The sequence below is a fragment of the Nicotiana tabacum genome, chromosome 3, assembly GCF_000715075.1.
Source record: "Nicotiana tabacum cultivar K326 chromosome 3, ASM71507v2, whole genome shotgun sequence".
NCBI lineage: Eukaryota > Viridiplantae > Streptophyta > Magnoliopsida > Solanales > Solanaceae > Nicotiana > Nicotiana tabacum.
The window spans coordinates 92,576,170-92,596,199 of record NC_134082.1 but is presented as its reverse complement, the minus strand read 5'-3'; the positions used below and the strand labels follow the sequence as shown (position 1 = coordinate 92,596,199).

The 20,030-nt window shown below is 37.9% G+C and overlaps 1 protein-coding gene and 1 pseudogene across 3 annotated transcripts; both read left to right on the top strand.

Annotated features, from left to right (window-relative positions):
- Positions 1 to 4,211, top strand: LOC107812321 (carbonic anhydrase, chloroplastic-like). Of its 3 annotated transcripts, none has more exons than XM_016637478.2 (8): positions 1 to 121; positions 1,115 to 1,181; positions 2,345 to 2,485; positions 2,621 to 2,669; positions 3,146 to 3,262; positions 3,363 to 3,502; positions 3,624 to 3,729; positions 3,828 to 4,211. In XM_016637478.2, exons 2-8 carry the CDS (start codon positions 1,129 to 1,131, stop codon positions 3,990 to 3,992), a joined length of 771 nt encoding a protein of 256 aa, XP_016492964.2. In that variant the 5' UTR covers positions 1 to 121; positions 1,115 to 1,128; the 3' UTR covers positions 3,993 to 4,211. The 3 variants fall into 3 exon arrangements, with proteins under 3 accessions (XP_016492964.2, XP_016493094.1, XP_075105750.1); XM_016637608.2 differs by having other exon boundaries at positions 1,115 to 1,193; XM_075249649.1 differs by lacking the exon at positions 3,146 to 3,262 and having other exon boundaries at positions 1,115 to 1,193.
- A 7,464-nt stretch (positions 4,212 to 11,675) lies between these two features.
- Positions 11,676 to 12,518, top strand: LOC107812172 (carbonic anhydrase, chloroplastic-like; annotated as a pseudogene).
- Positions 12,519 to 20,030: the final 7,512 nt, after the last annotated feature.

Genomic DNA, 20,030 nt, shown 5'->3' with positions numbered 1-20,030 from the left:
CTTGAGTAGTATAAATTTCAGGCTAAAGAAACCAAAATTTCCCACCCACATTTCTTCGCCATTATAATTTTGCAAGACTTAATAACTCTTCAGCTTCCTCCCATCATCACCCCACTTTGGTGTATATATATATATACCTTCTCACTTTTTCTTAATTCGCCTTCTTTCTTTTTGTCTTTTATATATAGCTTATATTAGAGTTTAAATTGTGTACATCGATGAATTTTACATCATCAAGTCATTTTTACATGTTGTAGCATATTAGCTTATTTTATTTTTAAGATTACAAATTTCACATTTTAAGCTTACCTATAGATATTCTTTAGTCGACATTACATTGAGAAAATATAGTCTCATTGAAATTCTAGGCGACTAGACTTTACAACCTATTTCTTCCGCGTATAATCAGTTTTATGCAAAAATTTAAATACTTACATAATTATATTGTTGGTGCATATAATCTATTTAGATGATTTTAATGTCTTTTTATCTACAAGTAAATCTTGTTAACAATGCATTGCTAGCATACATGACTCTCTTATCATTAATTCACCTTTTACTTTGTTATTATCATTAATCTCCGAAATTAAGATAGATGTTGTCTCGATTACACGTGAAGAACCTAGAGAATGAAAACGATAGAAAAAGGAAGCGATTTTCTTCTTAAATGAACTCTTCAATTCTTTCGTCATGTGCATGTGGTAGCTCTAAATAAACTTCAAAATCAACCAAATTAAATGGACATGTCAATGGCGTAAATTAAAGTTCTTGCCAAACGAGTAATAGGGCCATCTTTTAGCCTTTTAATTTTATGTGAATAGGTTCTTTGAATTATTGTATGAAAAATTAATGAATCTATAAAATTAGACAACCTCGTACATGTGATGACTACCACACAATTTGTATCATATAAGACTGTCTTATTCACAACGTCTTTCTTGGCTTGTAACTTTCTACTTGCTGAACATGTACACCTTATGGATTATCATAGTTCCTCTTTTGCCATTTCTGAAATCTATACCGACCTCTTATTTTGTTTTTGGACGTATTTTAGATAGGCCACTCACCAATTGTTTTAATGTCTATCTCTACCTTTTGATTTCACCATATACAGTAGAGAGAGAAGACATGGCAAAAGGAAGTTACGAGAAGGCCATTGTTTCACTCCAGAACCTCCTCAGGTTTGGACCATCGTATGTAAAACATTAACTGATATATGCTTTAAAAAGGAATCGTAAGATACTTTTGTTTTTAAATATTGAGAAGAAAAAAAAAACCAAAGTTGTTCCTTTTAACCCAAGTACTTGTTCAAAGTTGTGTTTTAAAACTTCTTCAACAAAAATATTTTTAAATATCTAGCTAGCTGCTTAAACAGTTTTTCATAAAAGTTATTGAATTTTTTTTTTATATTTAAATGATTATTCTTAGAAAAGATAATAAATATATTTACGTAGTTGAACTATGTTGTAACATATATTTTTATATAAATTTTGTATTCATTATAGAGTAATAATTTCGGAAAAATGCATAAGTACCCCCTCACTTATACCCCGATTTCCAACTACATATTTTTTCTTTCACTAAATATCCTGCGATTGTTTTTCCGGCGACAGATTTTTATCCCGATCTAAGTGTGTTTTCTTTTATATATATATAATTTTTTCTTGAAAGTGTAATTTATGTGTGGGAGGAAGAGCAAAAGAAATAAAATCGAATATAAGATGAGAAAACTTTTTTCAGTTAAAATTTCAATACATCATTTTTTCTGGCGTGGGAAGGTTTTCCGATGATGAATTTTTTCCCTCAAATCTGAGTGTATTTTGCTTTGCTTATGAATAGATCTTTTTGAGAGTTTAATTGTGTGTGAAAAGAAAAAATGAAAGAAAAACGGTTAGACAAAGTCGCCGGTGAACGAATATCCGCCGGAATTAGAGAAGAAACGAAAAAAAAGTAAAAGAAAAAGGAAAAGGAAAAAAAAGAAAAAATGGTAAAAAAGAATAAAAAATAATCTAAAAATTATTTTTTTCTCGCTTCTTACTCTCCTTTGGAAGAGTGAAATACACACACTCTGTCACGTCAGCGTTAATGGTGCAAATAATTTCATATAAAATAAGTTTAAGGGGGTAATAGAATTCCTGCAAAGAAAAAAATGTGTAGTTGAAAATCCGGGTATAGGTCAGGAGGGTACTTATGCATTTTCCCAATAATTTCTAAAGGTGTAATAAATGCAGTGTGGTACATAATAACACTTGCTTAAGAATATACATTTTTTTGCTTAAGTAGCAATTTAATAAACCAATAGCATTAATTATGGGTGTTGGATTTGGAAATCGTGCAATTGAAGTGAGAAGGAAGAACTGAAACCGGTTGTAGCAGAAAGAATTGATGAAATCACAACTGAGTTACAAACGACAGGCTGCAATTCCTTCGACCCTGTTCAAAGGATCAAGACGGGCTTTTATTATTTCAAAACAGAGATATATGAGTAAAGCCCCTACGTTTCCTTCTTTTTCTTTTCCCTAACATGTTAAAAGTGTGTTATTAATTTTCATATAATGATAATTAAACAAAACAATCTTGAAATGACAACACCTAATAAACTATTTCTTACATGTATCAGCAAAAATCCAGAATTGTTTGAGAAACTCAAGAAAGGACAGGAACCCAAGGTAAAAGATCTTATTACATTTGTTATTGTTTATGCCTTAGGGGTATTGGAATAAAATGGCCCAAAGATACTCTTAACATAGTGTAATATTATCTGCTTTGGACCAAACCTACATGGTTTTCCTCAAAATGCCTCATACCATTAAGAGTATCCAACTCTTTATAAGTAGAAACTTTTTCTTTTTCTACTTTCAATGTGGGACTTTGTTCACACATACTTGATTATCTATATCACACTTTTTGGGTACGGACTTTCTACGGACCCTGCGTAAATGAGGGATGCCTTGTGTACCCGAATGCCTTTAAGTATCTTTGCATTTTGTTGGTCGGTGAAATATAACTAGCTAGTCACACAATGTACAAGTTGTGACTTCTCAGGCACTGAATTAGCTCGACCAGTTGGAAGATTTCTTTTTTTTTTTTACTTTGTAATTTAATTTTCCATAGCTAAAAAATCATGTATCCAACCATGTAACAGTTTCTTGTGTTTGCCTGCTCCGATTCACGAGTGAGCCCATCTCATGTGCTGAATTTTCAGCTCGGTGAAGCTTTTATGCTTCGAAACATCGCCAACATGGTCCCTCCTTATGACAAGGTCATTTATCAATTAATTTCTATGCATTAGCTCCTTCTTTCTATTCTGTAGTAATATTATTAATTTACTTTACTTCTGTGTTGGATTTGGATTGCAACAGACTAAATACTCGGGAGTAGGAGCTGTAATCGAATACGCAGTTGTTCATCTTAAGGTAGAAAACATTTTAGTCATTGGCCATAGTGCATGTGGAGGTATTAAGGCTCTTATGGAACTCCCAGAAGATGGTTCTGAATCAACGTATGTATCGTTAAGTAAACCATTTAAGTTATACATATTAACAGTATAATGAATAAGAAAAAAATGTTTAACTTACCAATTAATTATGTTATATTACTAATTTGAAGATGTGATGATGCAGTGACTTTATAGAGGATTGGGTGAAAATTGGATTGCCTGCCAAAGCAAAAGTACTAGCTGAACACGGGGATAAAACTTTTAAAGAGCAAGTCAAATATTGTGAGAAGGTAAAATAGTGTTCTCACACTAATTGTCTTTTTTACTTTTTTTTCTATAAATATCAACTAAAAGTTTATAAATAATAATGGGAATGGATAAACTGCAGGAAGCTGTGAATGTATCACTAGCCAATTTGCTTACGTACCCATTTGTGAGCGATGCTTTGGTGAATAAGACTTTGGCATTGAAGGGAGGTTACTATGATTTCATGAAAGGAAGATTTGAGCTCTGGGGACTCAACTTCGGTCTTTCTGATCCTTGTTATATATAAACTCAATACACCATATTCGGGCGGGAGAAGATACCTCTTGTTCTTGCTTTTTCTTGTTGTATTCGTCATTTATGAGTGCTAGTTTGAATTTCTGAATAAATAAAAGAGAGAGTGGACAAAGATTCTCCATCTTATGGTTTAAGAGAATAGTTGTGATTTTTATTTGTGATAATAACTCTGCTCTGCATAGAAAAATAATGTATGATGATAACTTTGCTCTACTAGTTCTGAAAGTGTGGTCACAATAATTTCTGTTTTGTCTTGGGATATGGCAATTTTCGTAGAAATGACACCAGGTAGCCACTTTACAGGGTTGTATTTAAAAATTAGCCAGTGCGTTCTGGATTTTAGTTTTTCAGTTCAAATATTCAAGACAAAAATATTCTGAATTATTCCGAGTTAAAATTTTTAGTTTAAAATTTCAGGACAAAATAAGTACTGGCTATCTTTAAATAGTATCCCTGAGAAGGGCTATCTGTGCATTTGCTCGCAATTGTCTTGTACTCACCAAGCAATGAAAGGCTCGCAAATCATAAACATGCTTTTATTGTCAAAATATTTTAATATACACTAATCATGTAAAATAATTTTTACGTTATTTGTGTTGTTTAATAGAAGGGAAAATGGCCAAAAATAATTCTCAACTATTCAAAATGTGACTACTATTATAAATAAAATTTTATTTATGGTGAATGTCTATATTTTAGAGAGATCTAAGGGTTTATTACTTGGTATCTAAGTCACCCTCTTCCTATAAATAGAGGGTTCTATTCCATTGTAATTCATCTCAAAGCAATAAGAATTCTTTCTCTCTTTCTTTGCAATATTCTTCTTTATTGTTTTATTTCACGTTATTAGCACGCGACTCTACCGTCTCAAGAAGCTCTTTGAGAAGACTAAGGTAAAACTTTTCTCCTCTTTTAATTATGACCGATATTATGAAAAGAAAGTTCGTTGCCCTTGAAATTTCGGGCATGAACTATATGACATGGGTGTTGGATGCTGAAATACATTTAGATGCAATGGGTCTTGGAGACGCCATTAAAGACAAAAATAAAGTATCCACCCAAGACTGTGCTAAGACCTTGATTTTCTTGCGCCATCACCTTGATGAAGGGTTGAAAATAGAATATCTCACAGTCAAAGATCCACTTATTTTGTGAAATAGAGTAAAGGAAAGATATGACAACTTAAAGTTGGTCACTCTTCCACAAGCAAAATATGATTGGGCTCATCTGAGGCTCCAAGACTTTAAGTCTATTTCTGAATATAATTATACTGTGTTCAGAATTGCTTCTAAATTGAAACTCTGTGGAGATATTATCACTAACTATGATATGTTTGAAAAAATATTTACAACGTTTCATGCCTCCAATATGGTCTTGCAACAGCAGTATAGAGAGAAAGGTTTCAAGAAGTACTCTGAGTTGATTTCTCTTTTCCTTGTGGCTGAACAAAATAATGACTTGCTCATGAGAAATCACGAAAATCGACCCACTGGGTCTACACCATTTCCTGAAGTGGATAAGGTGTAATCTCATTATGCTAAGTGTGGAAAAGGTCGTGGCCCTATTCATGGTCGTGGTCGTGGTCGTGGCCGTAGACGAGGAAGAAATTTTTCTGGTGTTAATCACTCCCCAAAGAAAAGTAACCACCAAAAGTGGAAAGGGAAAGATGAGAAGCCAAAGACGAATGGTTTAGAAACTTAATGTTATCGTTGCGGTAGAAAAGGGCATTGGGAAAATATTTGTCGTGCACCAAAAAATTTGGTTGAGCTTTATCAAGCATCTCTAAAGAATAAAGGCCCTGAAGCTAATCTTGTCTATGAAAATAAATTTGACATCGCCCACTTGGATGTGGCAGACTTCTTGTAACGACCCGGCCGGTCGTTTCATGAGTCACAGTTCCGTTCTCCCTATTTCTTCTTCCTTATGTGTTGGTCAGCTATATTTTATCTTATTGTGTTGGTTGTTCTGTGTTAGGGGTGGTCTTGGAGTGAAATGAGACACTTACTCTCTTATTTGGAAGCTTTAGTTGGAAAAGTCAATCAAAAGTTGACTTGTGAGTAAATGATCTCGAAATTTGGTTTTCATGGTTTGGATAGCTTCGTTAGGCGATTTGGGACTTAGGAGCATGTTCGGAATGTAATTTGGAGGTCCGTGGTAGATTTAGGCTTGAATTGGCGAAATTGAAATTTGGCATTTTTTGATCGACAGTGAAAATCTTGATATCGGGTTATAATAGAATCTTGGAAATTTGAGTAGGTCCGTTGTGTCATTTGAAACGTGTGTGCAAAATTTTAGGTCATTCGGATGAAGTTTGATAGGTTTTTGGATCGATTGCAAAATTCGGAAGTGTGTAAATCTTTAGGATTGAATCCGAGGGTGATTTAGTGTTCCAATGTTATTTTGAGTGTTCCGAGGATTAGTATGACTTTGACTGATGATATGGACTTGTTCGTATTTTTTTTTGAGGTCTCGGGGGCCTCGGGATGATTTCAGAAGATTGTCGAAAAGATTGGAATTGAGATTTAGCAGCTTCAGCTGTTGTTCCTGTCATAACCGCACTTGCGGATTGGGGATCGTAGGTGCAGGCCCGCAGAAGCGAAGAAAGGGCTGCAGATGCGTCCAAGGTTGAGAAGGGCAGGAACCCCAGAAGCGGCTTTGGGTGGATAAGTGATTTCTGCAGGTGTGACCTGTTGGATAGCAGGTGCGGTCGCGCAGGTGCGAGTTTGGGGCCGCAGGTGCGGGAATGCCTAGGCAGAAACTATATAAGCATTCCTTCGCGAATTTTTGCCCATTTCCACCATTTTTTAGACGGGATTGGAGACTTTGGAGGGTGTTGAAGAGTAAATCAAGGGGATTCTTCTTGAGGTAAGATTTCTAAACTTAATACTTGTATATATGGTGAATTTCAATTGATTAGACATGAAAATTTGAGAAATTATGGCTTGAAATTAGAGGGTTAAATTGAGGATTTGAAAGGGCCATTTGAGGTCCGATTTTTATGTTTTTGGTATGTATAAACTCGTGAGAGGATAAGGATTCTAGTGTTGTGATTTTTATCGGAATCCGAGACGTGGGCCCGGGGGTCAGTTTGACCAATTTCGGGATTTTGAGTTTAGTGTGATAATTTTCGCGTGGGCTTTATCCCTTTGGCTTGTATTGATGTTATGATTCTGATTTTGGATAGATTGGGACGATTTGAGTCCAAGTCGAGAGGCAAGGGCATCGCAAAATAGATTTTCGTCCGATTTGAGGTAAGTAACGATTGTAAATCTAGACCTGAGGGTATGAAACCCCGAAATTTTGTATTGTTTTGATAAGTGAGGTGACACACATGCTAGGTGACGGGCGTGTGGGCCTGCACCCGTAGGAATTGTGACTTGGTCCGTCCCGTGGCAACTGTAGAGTTGCATGTTTTGATAAACTTTATATGATATCCATGTGTTTTAGAAATAAATCTGTTAACTTGGGCTGAATGCCATGTTAGGGGCCTTGTGCCGAACTATTTGGACCCTTAGAAGGTATTTTACTAATTTCCTCACACTGTCTTGATTTAAAAGCATATCCTCAGTCATGATTTTTACCTGTTTATTGTTTGATTCAGTTTCATTACTCTACTTTAAATATATGAAAATTGTTTGGGATGAGTTCCCTTATTTTTACTGAAATGCCCAAGTGGCTATGAGGTTAATGACTGGGAGAGAGGTCGAGGACTTGATGGCGAGGATTATATATATTTATGGATTGGGCTGCACGCCGCAGCGATATTTATATATATGGATTGGGTTGCATGCCGCAGCGATATGTTGGATCGGGCTACGCACCGCAGCGATATAATGCTTGGGTTGTAGGAGCCCCTCCGGAGTCTGTACACCCCCAGTGAGCGTATTCGACTATATATATTTACGGATCGGGTTGCACGCTACAACGGTTATTATTATGAGATATCTATTGAGCGCGAGAGCTGAGTGTGAGTACTGATTTACGAAAGCTGAGTCACGAGTGACTGAGATGCTTTTCCGGGGGCTATACTTATGAGTGATACTTTGCCCGAGGGGCTTATTTATGAGATTTCTATTTTTACTCTTCTTCTATACTAAGCCTCTATTGAAAAATGTTGAACAAATACTTTAAAGGATTTTCATTGAAACTGGAGTTTTTACGAGATATTTGGTTACTGCACTACAGATTTTGACTTTGATATTTCTGTTGAGATTTTTGATAAAGTATGTATATGATTTTAAATGCTCGTCACTGCACTCAGCTTTTATTTACTTTGGTTACTTACTGAGTTGGCTTACTCACGTTACTCCCTGCACCTTGTGTGCAGATCCAGGTGCCAGAGCCTCTGAGTGAGAGCTATTCGTTGCCTTCAGAGTACTATCCGGAGATTGTAAGGTAGCTGCACGGCGTTCGCAGCCCTTCCTTTCTCCTTCCTATCCTTAGTATTTTATATTTCAGACTTATCTTGTATTAAGCAGACAGTGTTGAGTTGTATTTAGTGGCTCATGACCAGTGACACCAGGATCGGGCTGGGTTGATGTACTTACGTATTTGTCTTTTTTCGCATATTTGACATAGATTAAAATGAAAGATTTGAGATTATATCTTATTAGAAAAATGAATTTACAAAAGACCTTTATATTGTTCGTGTTGTTTCGGCTGGCCTAGTACTGCGATAGGCGCCATCACGACTGGGGTGTTTGGGGTCGTGACACTTCTTTGAGCACCATGATGGGAAAATAGACCACTTGATTGGTGATGGATTTGTGGTTAAAGATGATTGAGTAGTTTGATTTTTATTTTTGCTTATTCGTAGTATCTAGTAAATAAATATCATGTAATCACAATTTTTTATATAAATAGTAGTCATTGTAATGAAAATTCATCATAAGTGTAACAATATTTTTCTTTAGCAGTGCACACACATCAGGCAAACAATACAATCTTAGTGTCATGACCCGGATTTTCCATCCTCGGGAGTCGTGATGGAGCCTACTAGTGAAAGCTTGGCAAGCCAACCATTTAAATTATTTACCTTTTTCCATTTTAATCCTTTAACAATTATGAACCAACCTTATATAAACAGCGAAATTTAATAAGCGGAAGAACAAATATAACCAATTAAATATTACCAATACAATTCCTTAAACATAGACTACCTAGAACTGGTATCATAATTTTACATACGGTCTAGGAATACTACAAATAAGGGTCCAAAAAATAGATACAATGTTTTCTCAGAAATACATAAATGAAACAGGATGAAAGGATATAAGGAGACGCCAGGGCCTGCGGACAACTGCAAGACTACCTCGGATCTCCGAATGGACTGAAGGCAGCAACCCAAAGCTAAGGTCCGTATGCTCCAGTACCGGGATCTGTACACAGTACAGAGTGTAGTATCAGCACAACCGACCTCATGTGCTGGTAAGTGCCTAACCTAACCTCGTTAAAGTAGTGACGAGGCTAGGACCAGACTACCAAATAAACCTGTGCAGTTAAATCATATACATCGAAAAATAAAAGTAGCTATTTACAGTTAAAGATGGGAAGGGGAAGGCATGCTACGGGGAGTATCAAATAACAACAAAATACTAAAGACGAATGTAAGGAAACCAAAATTTAATTTCCAACAAGAATAAGGAAAACAAATACGGTATTCACTTTCATTTGTTTCTTGTTGCAAGCGTGCAACCCAATCCCATTTTATATATCTCGTTGCAGGCGTTCAACCCGCTCCCATTTTATATATCTTGTTGCAGGCGTGCAAACAGCTCCCATATACAATTCAACATCAGTCATAAAAGGATCCCGACAAGGTAACAAGAGTATAACAACAACATCCCAGCAAGGGAGATAATATCATAAACAATAACATCCCGGAAAGGAAGACAATATCATAAACAATAACATCCCGGCAAGGGAGACAATATCATAAATAATAACATCCCGGCAAGGGAACCAACAATGATAATCATCATATTAGGCATGAATAAATCACAACGGAGCCACAACAATTACAATACTAGACTCACGGGCATACTTGACACCGACGTATAGATACTCGTCACCATGCCTATACGCCATACTCCACAATTAACACATAGCAAATAAAACATAACTCCTAATACCTCAAGCTAAGGTTAGACCAAACACTTACCTCGATGCTACGAACACAATTCAACCTCAACTACCGCTTTACCTCTTGATTTCACCACCAATTTGCTCGTATCTAGCCACAAGTTACTTAACTATATCAATAAATGCTAAATGAATCAATTCTAATGCATGAAAATAGGTTTTCTAAAGTTTTTCCCAAAAAGTCAAAAATCGACCTTGGGCCGACATGGTCAAAACTCAAGGTTCGAACCAAAACCCGATTACTCATTCATCCACGAACCCTAATAGATAATTTGTTTTGAAATCGGACCTCAAATCGAGGTCCAAATCCCCAAAATTTGAAAAATCTAAGTTCTACCCAAAACACTCAATTTTCCCCATGAAAGCCCTTAATTTTGAGTTGAAATCATGTGAAAGGATGTTAAAGATTAATGAAAATAAGTTAGAAATGACTTACAATCGATTTAGAAGAGTACTTGTCTTTGAAAAATCGCCCAAGGTGTTTAGGTTTTGAAAAGGTTTGAAAAATGGCTGACAATGCGTCTAAGTTATGATTTAGCAGGTTGTAGATCTCGCAATTGCGACCAGGGTTCGCAATTGTGAACCCTTAAGGAACCTGCTGACTTCGCAAATGCGAAGGATATGTCGCATTTGTGACATTGCATTTGCGATCATGGATCGCATTTGCGACTTCTGGCATTAACTGAAGACTTCGCATTTGCGAAGTGTACCTCGCAAATGCGAGATAAGACTGGCCCGGGGTTCTTCACATTTGCGAACCCTGCTTACATCGCAATTGCGATATTTCGCAAATACGAGATCAGAGGCCTGCTACAAACCTGCAACACACCAGCAATCCTCCTAAGTCCAATTTCACTTTGTGGCCTATCCAAAACTCACCCGAGCCCTCGGGGCTCCAAACCAAACATGCACACAAGTCCAAAAATATCCTAAAGACTTGCTCGTGCAATCAAATCATCAAAATAATATTAATAACTATGAATTTAGCATCAAATCAAAGAAAAATCTCATGAACTCTTAAGTTCCAATTTTGACAACCGATGGTTCGATTCACATCATATCAAGTTTGTTTCTTACCAAATCTTACAGGCTTAACCCAAATCCCATATAAGACCTGTATAGGGCTCCGAAACCAAAATACGAGCCCGATACCATCAAATTCAAACATATTTCATTTCCAAATAGCTGAGTTACAAACGACAGGCTGCAAATCCTTTGACCCTATTCAAAGGATCAAGACTAGCTTTTATTATTTCAAAACAACGATATATGAGTAAAGCCCCTATGTTCCTTTTTTTCCTTAACATGTTAAAAGGGTGTCTTAATTTTCATACAATGATAATTAAACAAAACAACCTTGAAATGACAGTGCCTAATAAAATTAATTTCTTTCATGTATCAGCAAAAACACATAATTGTTTGATAAACTCAAGAAAGGATAGGAACCCAAGGTATAAGATCTATATTACATTTTTTACTTTGTAATTTAATTTTCTGTAGTTGAAAAATCAAGTATCCAACCATGTAACAGTTTATGGTGTTTGTCTGCTCTGATTCATGAGTGAGTCCATCCCATATGCTGAATTTTCAACCCGGTGAGGCTTTTATGGCTCGAATATCGCCAACATGGTCCCTCCTTATGACAGGGTCATTTATCAGTTTAATTTCTATATATTCTGTATTAATTTTGATAGTTTACTTGACTTTTGTGTTGGAATTGGATTGCAACAGACTAAATACTCGGGAGTAGGAGCTATAATCGAATACGCTGTTGTCCATCTTAAGGTAGAAAATATTTTAGTCATTGGCCACAGTGCCTGTGGAGGTATTAAGGCTCTCATGGAACTCCCAGAAGATGGTTCTGAATCAACGTATGTATCGTCAAGTAAATTGAATTTAACTGAACAATTAATTATGTTATGTTACTAATTGAAGAAATACATATATGTGATGATGTAGGTGATTTAGCAATTTTATTGAGGATTGGGTGAAAATTGGATTACCTGCCAAGGCCAAAGTGCTAGCTGAACATGGGGATAAAACTTTTGAAGAGCAAGTCAAATGTTGTGAGAAGGTAAAATAGTGTTCTCACACTAATTGTCTTTTTTACTTTTGTTTCTAAATATCAAGTAGTAATTTATTAGATAATAGTGCGAATGAATAAACTGCAGGAAGCTGTGAATGTATCACTAGCCAATTTACTAACATACCCATTTGTGAGCGATGCTTTGGTGAATAAGACTTTGGCGTTGAAGGGAGGTTACTATGATTTCATTAAAGGAAGATTTGAGCTTTGGGGACTCAACTTCGATCTTTCTGATCCTTGTTATATATGAACTTAATACCACCATTTTCGGGCAGGAGAAGATACCTCTTGTCTTGATTTTTCTTCTTGTATTCGTCATTTATAAGTGCTCGTTTGAATTTCTAGATAAATAAAGGGAGAGAGTGGACAAGGATTCTCCCATCTTATGGTAGAAGAGAACTGTTATGATTTTTATTTGTGATAATAACTCTGCTATGCAGAGAAAAATAATCTATAATGATAACTTTATTCTACTAGTTCAGAAAGTGTGATCACAATAATTTTTATTTTGTTTGGGACTTTGTTGCGTAAAAGATATGGTGATTTTCTTGCACTCATCAAGCAACGAAAGGTTCGAAAATCAACATGCTTTCATAGACAAAATATTTTAATATACATTAATCATGTAAAATAGTTGAGATGACCCAAAAGGTCATCACTTGTTTAAAAAGTAAATTATGCATTTTCAGGCCTTAAAAACCTCTTTCGACATTACCTCGATTTGCGTGCGCAGCCCGGGCACGTAGCCGGAAAGCCATTATGTGAAAATCTGTGAAAAATGATGAATTTTGACTTTAAAATGGATTTAAGTTGACTTCGGTCAACATTTTGGATAACAGACCTGACCCCATGATTTGACGGTCCCGGAGGGTCCGTAGGAAAATATGGGACTTGGAGCGAATGCCCGGAATCGAATTTCGAGGTCTCAAGCCTGAGAAATGAATTTTTGAAGAAAATTATTTTCTGGAATATTTATGAGTTTTTGAAAGTGAAATGTGTTTAAAGTTTGATAGTATTGGGCCCGTATTTTTGGTTCTGGAGCTCGGTACATATCTTATATATGATTTGAGTTGAACCTATGAAATTTGGTAAGAAACGGACTTGAAATGACGTGAATCAGACCGTATTTGAGAAAATTGGAAAATTTGAAGTTCTTAAGAAATTTCATGATTTTGATGCTAAATTCATAGTTGTTGATGTTATATTAGTGATTTGAATGCACGAGCGAGTCCGTATGATGTTTTTAGGTTGGTGTGCATGTTTGGTTTGGAGCTCCGAGGGCTCGGGTGAGTTTTGGATATGCCACGGGGTGGATTTTTGGACTTGGGAAATTGCAGATTTCAGTTGTTCTATTGCAGGCCTGCAGGCTTCGCATTTACAAAGCCTGGCTCGCAAATGCGAGGGCTGAGTCGTAAATGCGAAACAACCCAGGCCAACCCTTCCTTGCAAATGCGGGATTTTTCTTCGCAAATGCGATAGCTCCCCATTTGGGCCTATCTTCGCAAATGCGACAGGATGTTCGCAAATCCAACTTCGCAAATGCGAGCTTAGCAGAGCCTGGATTCGCAATTGCGATACCTGTAACCTGTAAATTCATAACTTAGACGCATTTCAACCATTTTTCACACTCTTTCAAAACTAAAACACCCTTGGGCGATTTTTCAAAGACAACTCTTCTTCCAAATCGATTGTAAGTCAATTTTAACTCGTTTTCTTCAATCATTAACATCTTTTCACATGATTTTAACTCAAAATCAATAATTTTCATGGGGGAAATTGGGTGTTTTGGGTAGAACCTAGGTTTTTTTTTAATAATTAGGGATTTGGACCTCGATTTGAGGTCTGATTTCAAAATAATATATATATTTGGGTTCATGGAGGAATGGGTAATCGGGTTTTGGTTCGAACCTCTGGTTTTGACCATGTGGGCTCGAGGGCGATTTTTGACTTTTTGGGTAAAACTTTATAAAACTCATTTTCATGCATTAGAATTGACTCATTTAGCATTTATTGATGTAATTAAGTAACTTGTGGCTAGATACGAGCGAATTGGTGGTGGAATCAAGAGGTAAAGCGATAGTAGAGACTTGAATTGTGTTCGTGACATCGAGGTAAGTGTTTGGTCTAACTTTAGCTGTAAGTGTTTGGCTTAACTTTAGCTTGAGGGATTAGGATTCGAGTCCTATTTTCTATGTGGTATTTGTTGAGTACGACGTATAGGCATGGTGACGTGTATCTATGCGTTAGTGTCAAGCATTCCCCTGAGTCTTATATTGTGATTATTATGACTTCGTTGTATTATACATACTTTGGTGATGATTTCTATTGTTGGGCAAAGTTTGTGGAAGTAGTTGTGACATTTGAACTTTGAGGAGCGTTGGCTCAAGTTATGTAATGAAATGTGAAAGTGTAAGTGGTAATTGAACCTTTTAGAGCATTGGCTCAAGTTGTGAAGTGAGTTATGAAGTAAAAGTGAAAAAGAGAAGAGAATCAGTATATTATCTCCCTTGCCGGGATATTGTTGCTTTTAATATTATCTTCCTAGCCGGGATGTTGATGATTCTTATGATGTTGTTCGCTTGCAGGGACTTGATTGTTGAACTATTGTTCCCTTGCCGGAATTCTTATTGTAATTTCATTTACTCCCTTGCCCTGTTATTTGTGATTGTTGTTTGGGTTAGGAAGAGTGTTAAAGCACGAAGGGTGATGCCATGTATTGTTTGGTGAGAGAGTGCTAAAGCACGAAGGGTGATGCCGTATATGATTTGTGAGGAAAGAGTATAAAGCATGAAGGGTGATGTCGTTCCGCACGATGTACAATTCCGTGTCGATTATATTGATTATATGGTAAGGACGAGAGTAAAAGCACGAAGGGTGATGCCGTGCACATTTTCATTACGTGATTGCTTTGGTGAGGACGAGAGTAAAAGCACGAAGGGTGATGCCGTGCACTTATTGATTCCTGATTCTTTGTTGATATCTGAGATATGTTGTTTCTTTTAGTTACCCGTTGTCTTTCTATTCTAAGTTGATAGTTCCCGCAGCATGTTACCCCTCCCATACTTGATTGTATATTACTGTTCTTCTTTTCCGTTGTATATAGTTAAATTGCACAGGTTTAATTGGTAGTCTGGTCCTAGCCTCGTCACTACTTTGCCGAGGTTAGGCTAGGCACTTACCAGCACATGGGGTCGGTTGTGCTGGTACTACACTCTGCACTGTGTATAGATCCCGCAATAGCAACTTTTGAACCGTAGATTGGGTGGCTGCCTTTAGTCCACGCGGAGATCCAATGTAGTCCTGCAGGCGTCTGCAGGCCCTGGCGTCTCCCTCTATCCCTTTACTCCTATTTCATTTACTTAGTTCTGAAACAGTGTATCTTTTATCTTTCAGACTTTGTATGTAGTATTCTTAGATCGTCTGTGAAATTGTGACACCAGTTCTGGATAGTCGAGGCTTAAATAATTGTATTAGATACATATTTCAGATACTTTACTGTATTTCTTTCGCTTATTGTAATTTCCGTTGTCTACACGTTATTGCTTTATAACTGTTTAAGAATATAAAATGGGTAAAAAGGTAATTGTTTCAGACAGTCGGCTTGCCTAGCTCACATTAGTAGGAGCCATCACGACTCCCGAGGTGGGAAATCCGGGTCGTGACAAGTTGGTATCAGAACTCTAGGTTACATGGGTCTCACAGTTCACAGACAAGCTTAGTAGAGTTTGAGGGATCGGTACGGAGACGTCTGTACTTATCCCCAGAGGCTACAGAGTTAGGAAAAACTTCACATTTATTCTTTCCCATCTTGTGGTTTGGTTTCTCAATGCTAATTGAATTTCTACTCTATTCTTTCGCAGATGGTGAGAACACACGCTTCCTCATCCACTGACCAGCAGCCCAAGCCCCTAGTAGCAGCTCCCACGAGGGGTAGAGAGTAAGGTCGAGGTCGTGCTAAAGGCCGAGGTAGGGGCAGAGCTCAGCCTAGAGTAGCAGCACCAACGGTGGAGCCTCAGGTTGACTTTGATGATGAGGTTCTGGCCCCGACAATTCTGGTGGGCCCAGCTCAGGTCCCAGAGGGGTTTATTTCCTCCCCCGTACTCCAGGATGCTCTAGTCCGTCTAGTGGGCCTTATAGAGAGTGTCACCGGGGTAGGCTTGCTTCCTGTAGCCCCAACCGTTTCCTAGGCTAGAGGAGGAGCTTAGACTCTTGCTACTCGCACTCCAAAGCAGGTAGCTCCCCAGTTTCAGACTCCAGTAGTTCAGCCAGTTGGAGCAGTTCAGTTGGGTGTGGCAGCTCAGATCGGTGATGGAGCAGCTATGTCTGCTGATACTTTGTGGAGGTTGGACAAGTTCACCAAGCTTCACTACTACTTTTAGTGATGCATCTTCTGAGGATCCCCAGGATTATCTAGATAGCGGTCATGAGATTCTCAGGAACATCGGGATAGTGGAGACCAATGGGGTCGATTTTGCTACTTTTCGCTTGTCTGGATCCGCCAAGACTTGGTGGAGAGATTATTGCTTGGCTAGACTAGCCGGATCACCAGCTTTGGCTTGGAGCAGTTTACTTAGTTATTTCTGGAGAAGTTTCTCCCCATCACTCAGAGAGAGATCTATCAGAGACAGTTTGAGTGTCTCCAACAGGGTTCTATGACTGTTACTCAGTATGAGACCAGATTCATTGACTTGGCTCGTCATGCCCTTATCATACTTCTCACCGAGAGAGAGAGGGTGAGGAGGTTCATTTAGGGACTTATTCAGCCGATTCGACTTCAGATGGCCAAGGAGACAGGGAGTGAGATTTCTTTCTAGGACGCGGCCAATGTGGCCAGGAGAGTTGAGATGGTTTTATCGTAGGGAGGTGGTCAGGGGTTTGGCAAGAGGCCTCGTCATTCTGGCCGATTCAGTGCTACCTTGTTTGGAGGCAGAGATTTGTATGGTAGAGGCCATCTTCCTAGGCCTTTTCAGTCAGCACTTCAGGTTTTTCACGGCGCTTCAGGTGGTCGTAATTCCCATATGCAGTATTTTGATCAGCAGGCCTACAGTGCATCACCAGCTCCTATCAGTGCACCGCCGCTTCAGAGTTTTCGGGGTGGTCATTCAGGTCATCAGGTCAGCAGTCTCAGCAGTCGAGGGCTTGTTACACTTGTGGTGATATAGGTCACATTGCTAGGTTTTGCCCTCGAGCACCGAGTAGCTCTCAGCATCAGGGTTCCCATGCTATGGTTCAGCCACCGAGTGTTCCACATCTTGCCAAACCAGCTAGAAGTGGGGGTAGAGGTGCTAGAGGTGGAGGTAGAGGTGTTAGAGATGGAGCTCAGGCCGCTAGAGGTGGAGGCCAGCCAGTAGCAGGCCATCCCAGAGATGTAGTTCAGGGCGGTGGGGCCCAGACCCGATGTTATGCTCTTCCATCCAGGACCGAGGCTGAGGCTTCCGATGCAGTTATCATAGGTACTGTTCTAGTTTGTAGTAGAGATGCTTTAGTTTTATTTGATCCGGGATCTACGTACTCCTATGTGTCATCTTATTTTGCACCGTATCTGGTCATGCCTAGTGATTCTTTGAGTGCTCTGTCACACCTCCTTTTTCACTATACCCCGCAAGAGGAGCGTAAAGGAGTTTTTCCAATTAAAGGACAATCGGAACGAGATTTAGTTATTAATTATTCAGAGTCGCCACTTGGGAGATTAATGGTGTCCCAAGTCACCGATTGAATCCCGAACCGAGAAAATTTATGACTCTGTTAACAGTCCGCGAACCAGAAATCCGAGTAAGGAATTCTGTTAACCCGGGAGAAGGTGTTAGGCATTCCCGAGCTCTGTGGTTCTAGCACGGTCGCTTAACTGTTGCATTTAATTTTATCTGATTTTAATATATGCTAGCTCGTGTGCCTTTTATTTGTAAACCACTTATTATTATTATTATTATTAGCAGAATTGCGACGTTGTGAAAATGTGTTTCGAACCATGTCGCAATCAATGCACCCGTAGTTATCCACACGTTTCGACTTCGCCGAGATTTGGATTTGAGTCGCATCAATGCGCACCCGAGTTTAAAGAAGGTTATTTAATTAAACTATGCCTAAAGATACTAACGTAGTGTTACTTTGGTGAAAAGCCATGAAGTTCGCTAAACGGCTATCCAAATTCTAGTTATTTCGATAATTATATACTAAGGGCCCCATATTTATTTATTTTACGAGGTAAGGCCCGTCTCAATTTGGTAAACCTCTTTTCTACCATTACTTATTTTATAGGAATTATGATGTCGCGAAAACGCGTTTTGAACCACGTCACAATCAATGCACCCGCGGTTATCGACACATTTCGGCTTCATCGAGATTTGGATTTGGGCCGCATCAATGCGCACCCGAGTTTCAGAAGGTTTATTCAATTAAATCGAACCCAAAGATTATAACGTAATATGATTTTAAAGAGGACCATGGAATTTGCTAAATGGCCCTCCCAATTTCTAATCATTTTAGTAGCCCATTGTTGATAGTCCATGCATGTGACTTATTCCGGCAAGGCGAGTAGTAATTCCGAAATAGCTACGATTTTCTATTTATATGCATGCCTCTAAAAGACTAGTTAATTTGGATAGCTACGATTTTCTATTTATATGCATGCCTCTAAAAGACTAGTTAATTTGGATTGTAATGAAATAAAATAAGGACCAAATTTAAAAGAGAACTGGGCCTGCCCGTGGCCTCAGCGTGATCCAAGCGGCCCAATGAGGATGGGTTTATTTCTATTGTAGCAATGAATCTTTATACTGAAAATGTGAATTCTCAGAATCCCTAAATGATTTATCCTACACATTGCCTATCACGATCTGTTGTTTTCAATGAATTAAGTCAATCATGCATGAGTTTGCTTCATGATTTCCAACTGATTTCTATACCAATTCATTAACCGTAATTAAGATCTTCCAAACGATTTCAGAACCTTAAAAACAAAAGTGAACCTTCTATTATACTATAATGATAAGATACCAATGACTAAGCTAAATGTCATCAAACTTGCTCATGGGTTTTCATGTCATGCACACAAGTCTGATTACTTCTGATGACTAATGGAACTCACATGAATTTCCAGATCAGCCCAGGCCCATGTTCAAAGCTTTTTCAAATGTCCAATTTAACAGTTCTAAACTATGCATCATTCAACATGTAATCTACCTTACTGAGCAAGTTTTAATTATACACATTCTGCCAATTACACAACAGGAAACTATACTACTACTATCATTAAAGATGCAGGCTACTTTAAGTTGAATAACATGCCTTGGGACACCTCATTTCAACTTCAACGAACATACATCATTGAGATTCAGGGAAATGTACCTGGAACTAGAATGTGAAAATAGAGAAAAGGTGAGGATTCAGGTACTTGGAACAACAACAACAACAAATCCAGCAATGTGATATCACAGAAACACAGACAAAGTACTTCGAAAATCAGAAATGTGAGCCAATTCCCACAGATCCGTCTAACATACCCCCTGTCCCTTCAGCTGAAGTTCAAATCCAGTAATGAGACTTTGAAACTGTTTCAGATTTCCATATTTCTATGTTTTATTTTTGAATAACTTCAGAATTGAAATGCTAGTAAAGAAATAAATGCTCAAGTTAAGGCTTAGGGCTCCAGGCAGAAGAACTAAGAGCAGCCCCTTTTCCAAGGCATCTAATGCCCTTTTATAGGCAATCCCAAAGAGAATAAACTAAGTTCTGATTTTTCTAATTAGTCCCCCTCTATTTTCACTTTGGTCCCTATATTTTTATCTTGTTAAACAAGTAACT

Coding starts and splice junctions, on each gene's coding strand:
- LOC107812321 (XM_016637608.2), top strand. CDS start 1,129: ATGGCAAAAGGAAGTTACGAGAAGGCCATTGTTTCACTCCAGAACCTC. Junction 3,503..3,623: donor GAAGATGGTTCTGAATCAAC/GTATGTATCGTT, acceptor GTGATGATGCAG/TGACTTTATAGAGGATTGGG. Junction 3,730..3,827: donor AAGTCAAATATTGTGAGAAG/GTAAAATAGTGT, acceptor GATAAACTGCAG/GAAGCTGTGAATGTATCACT.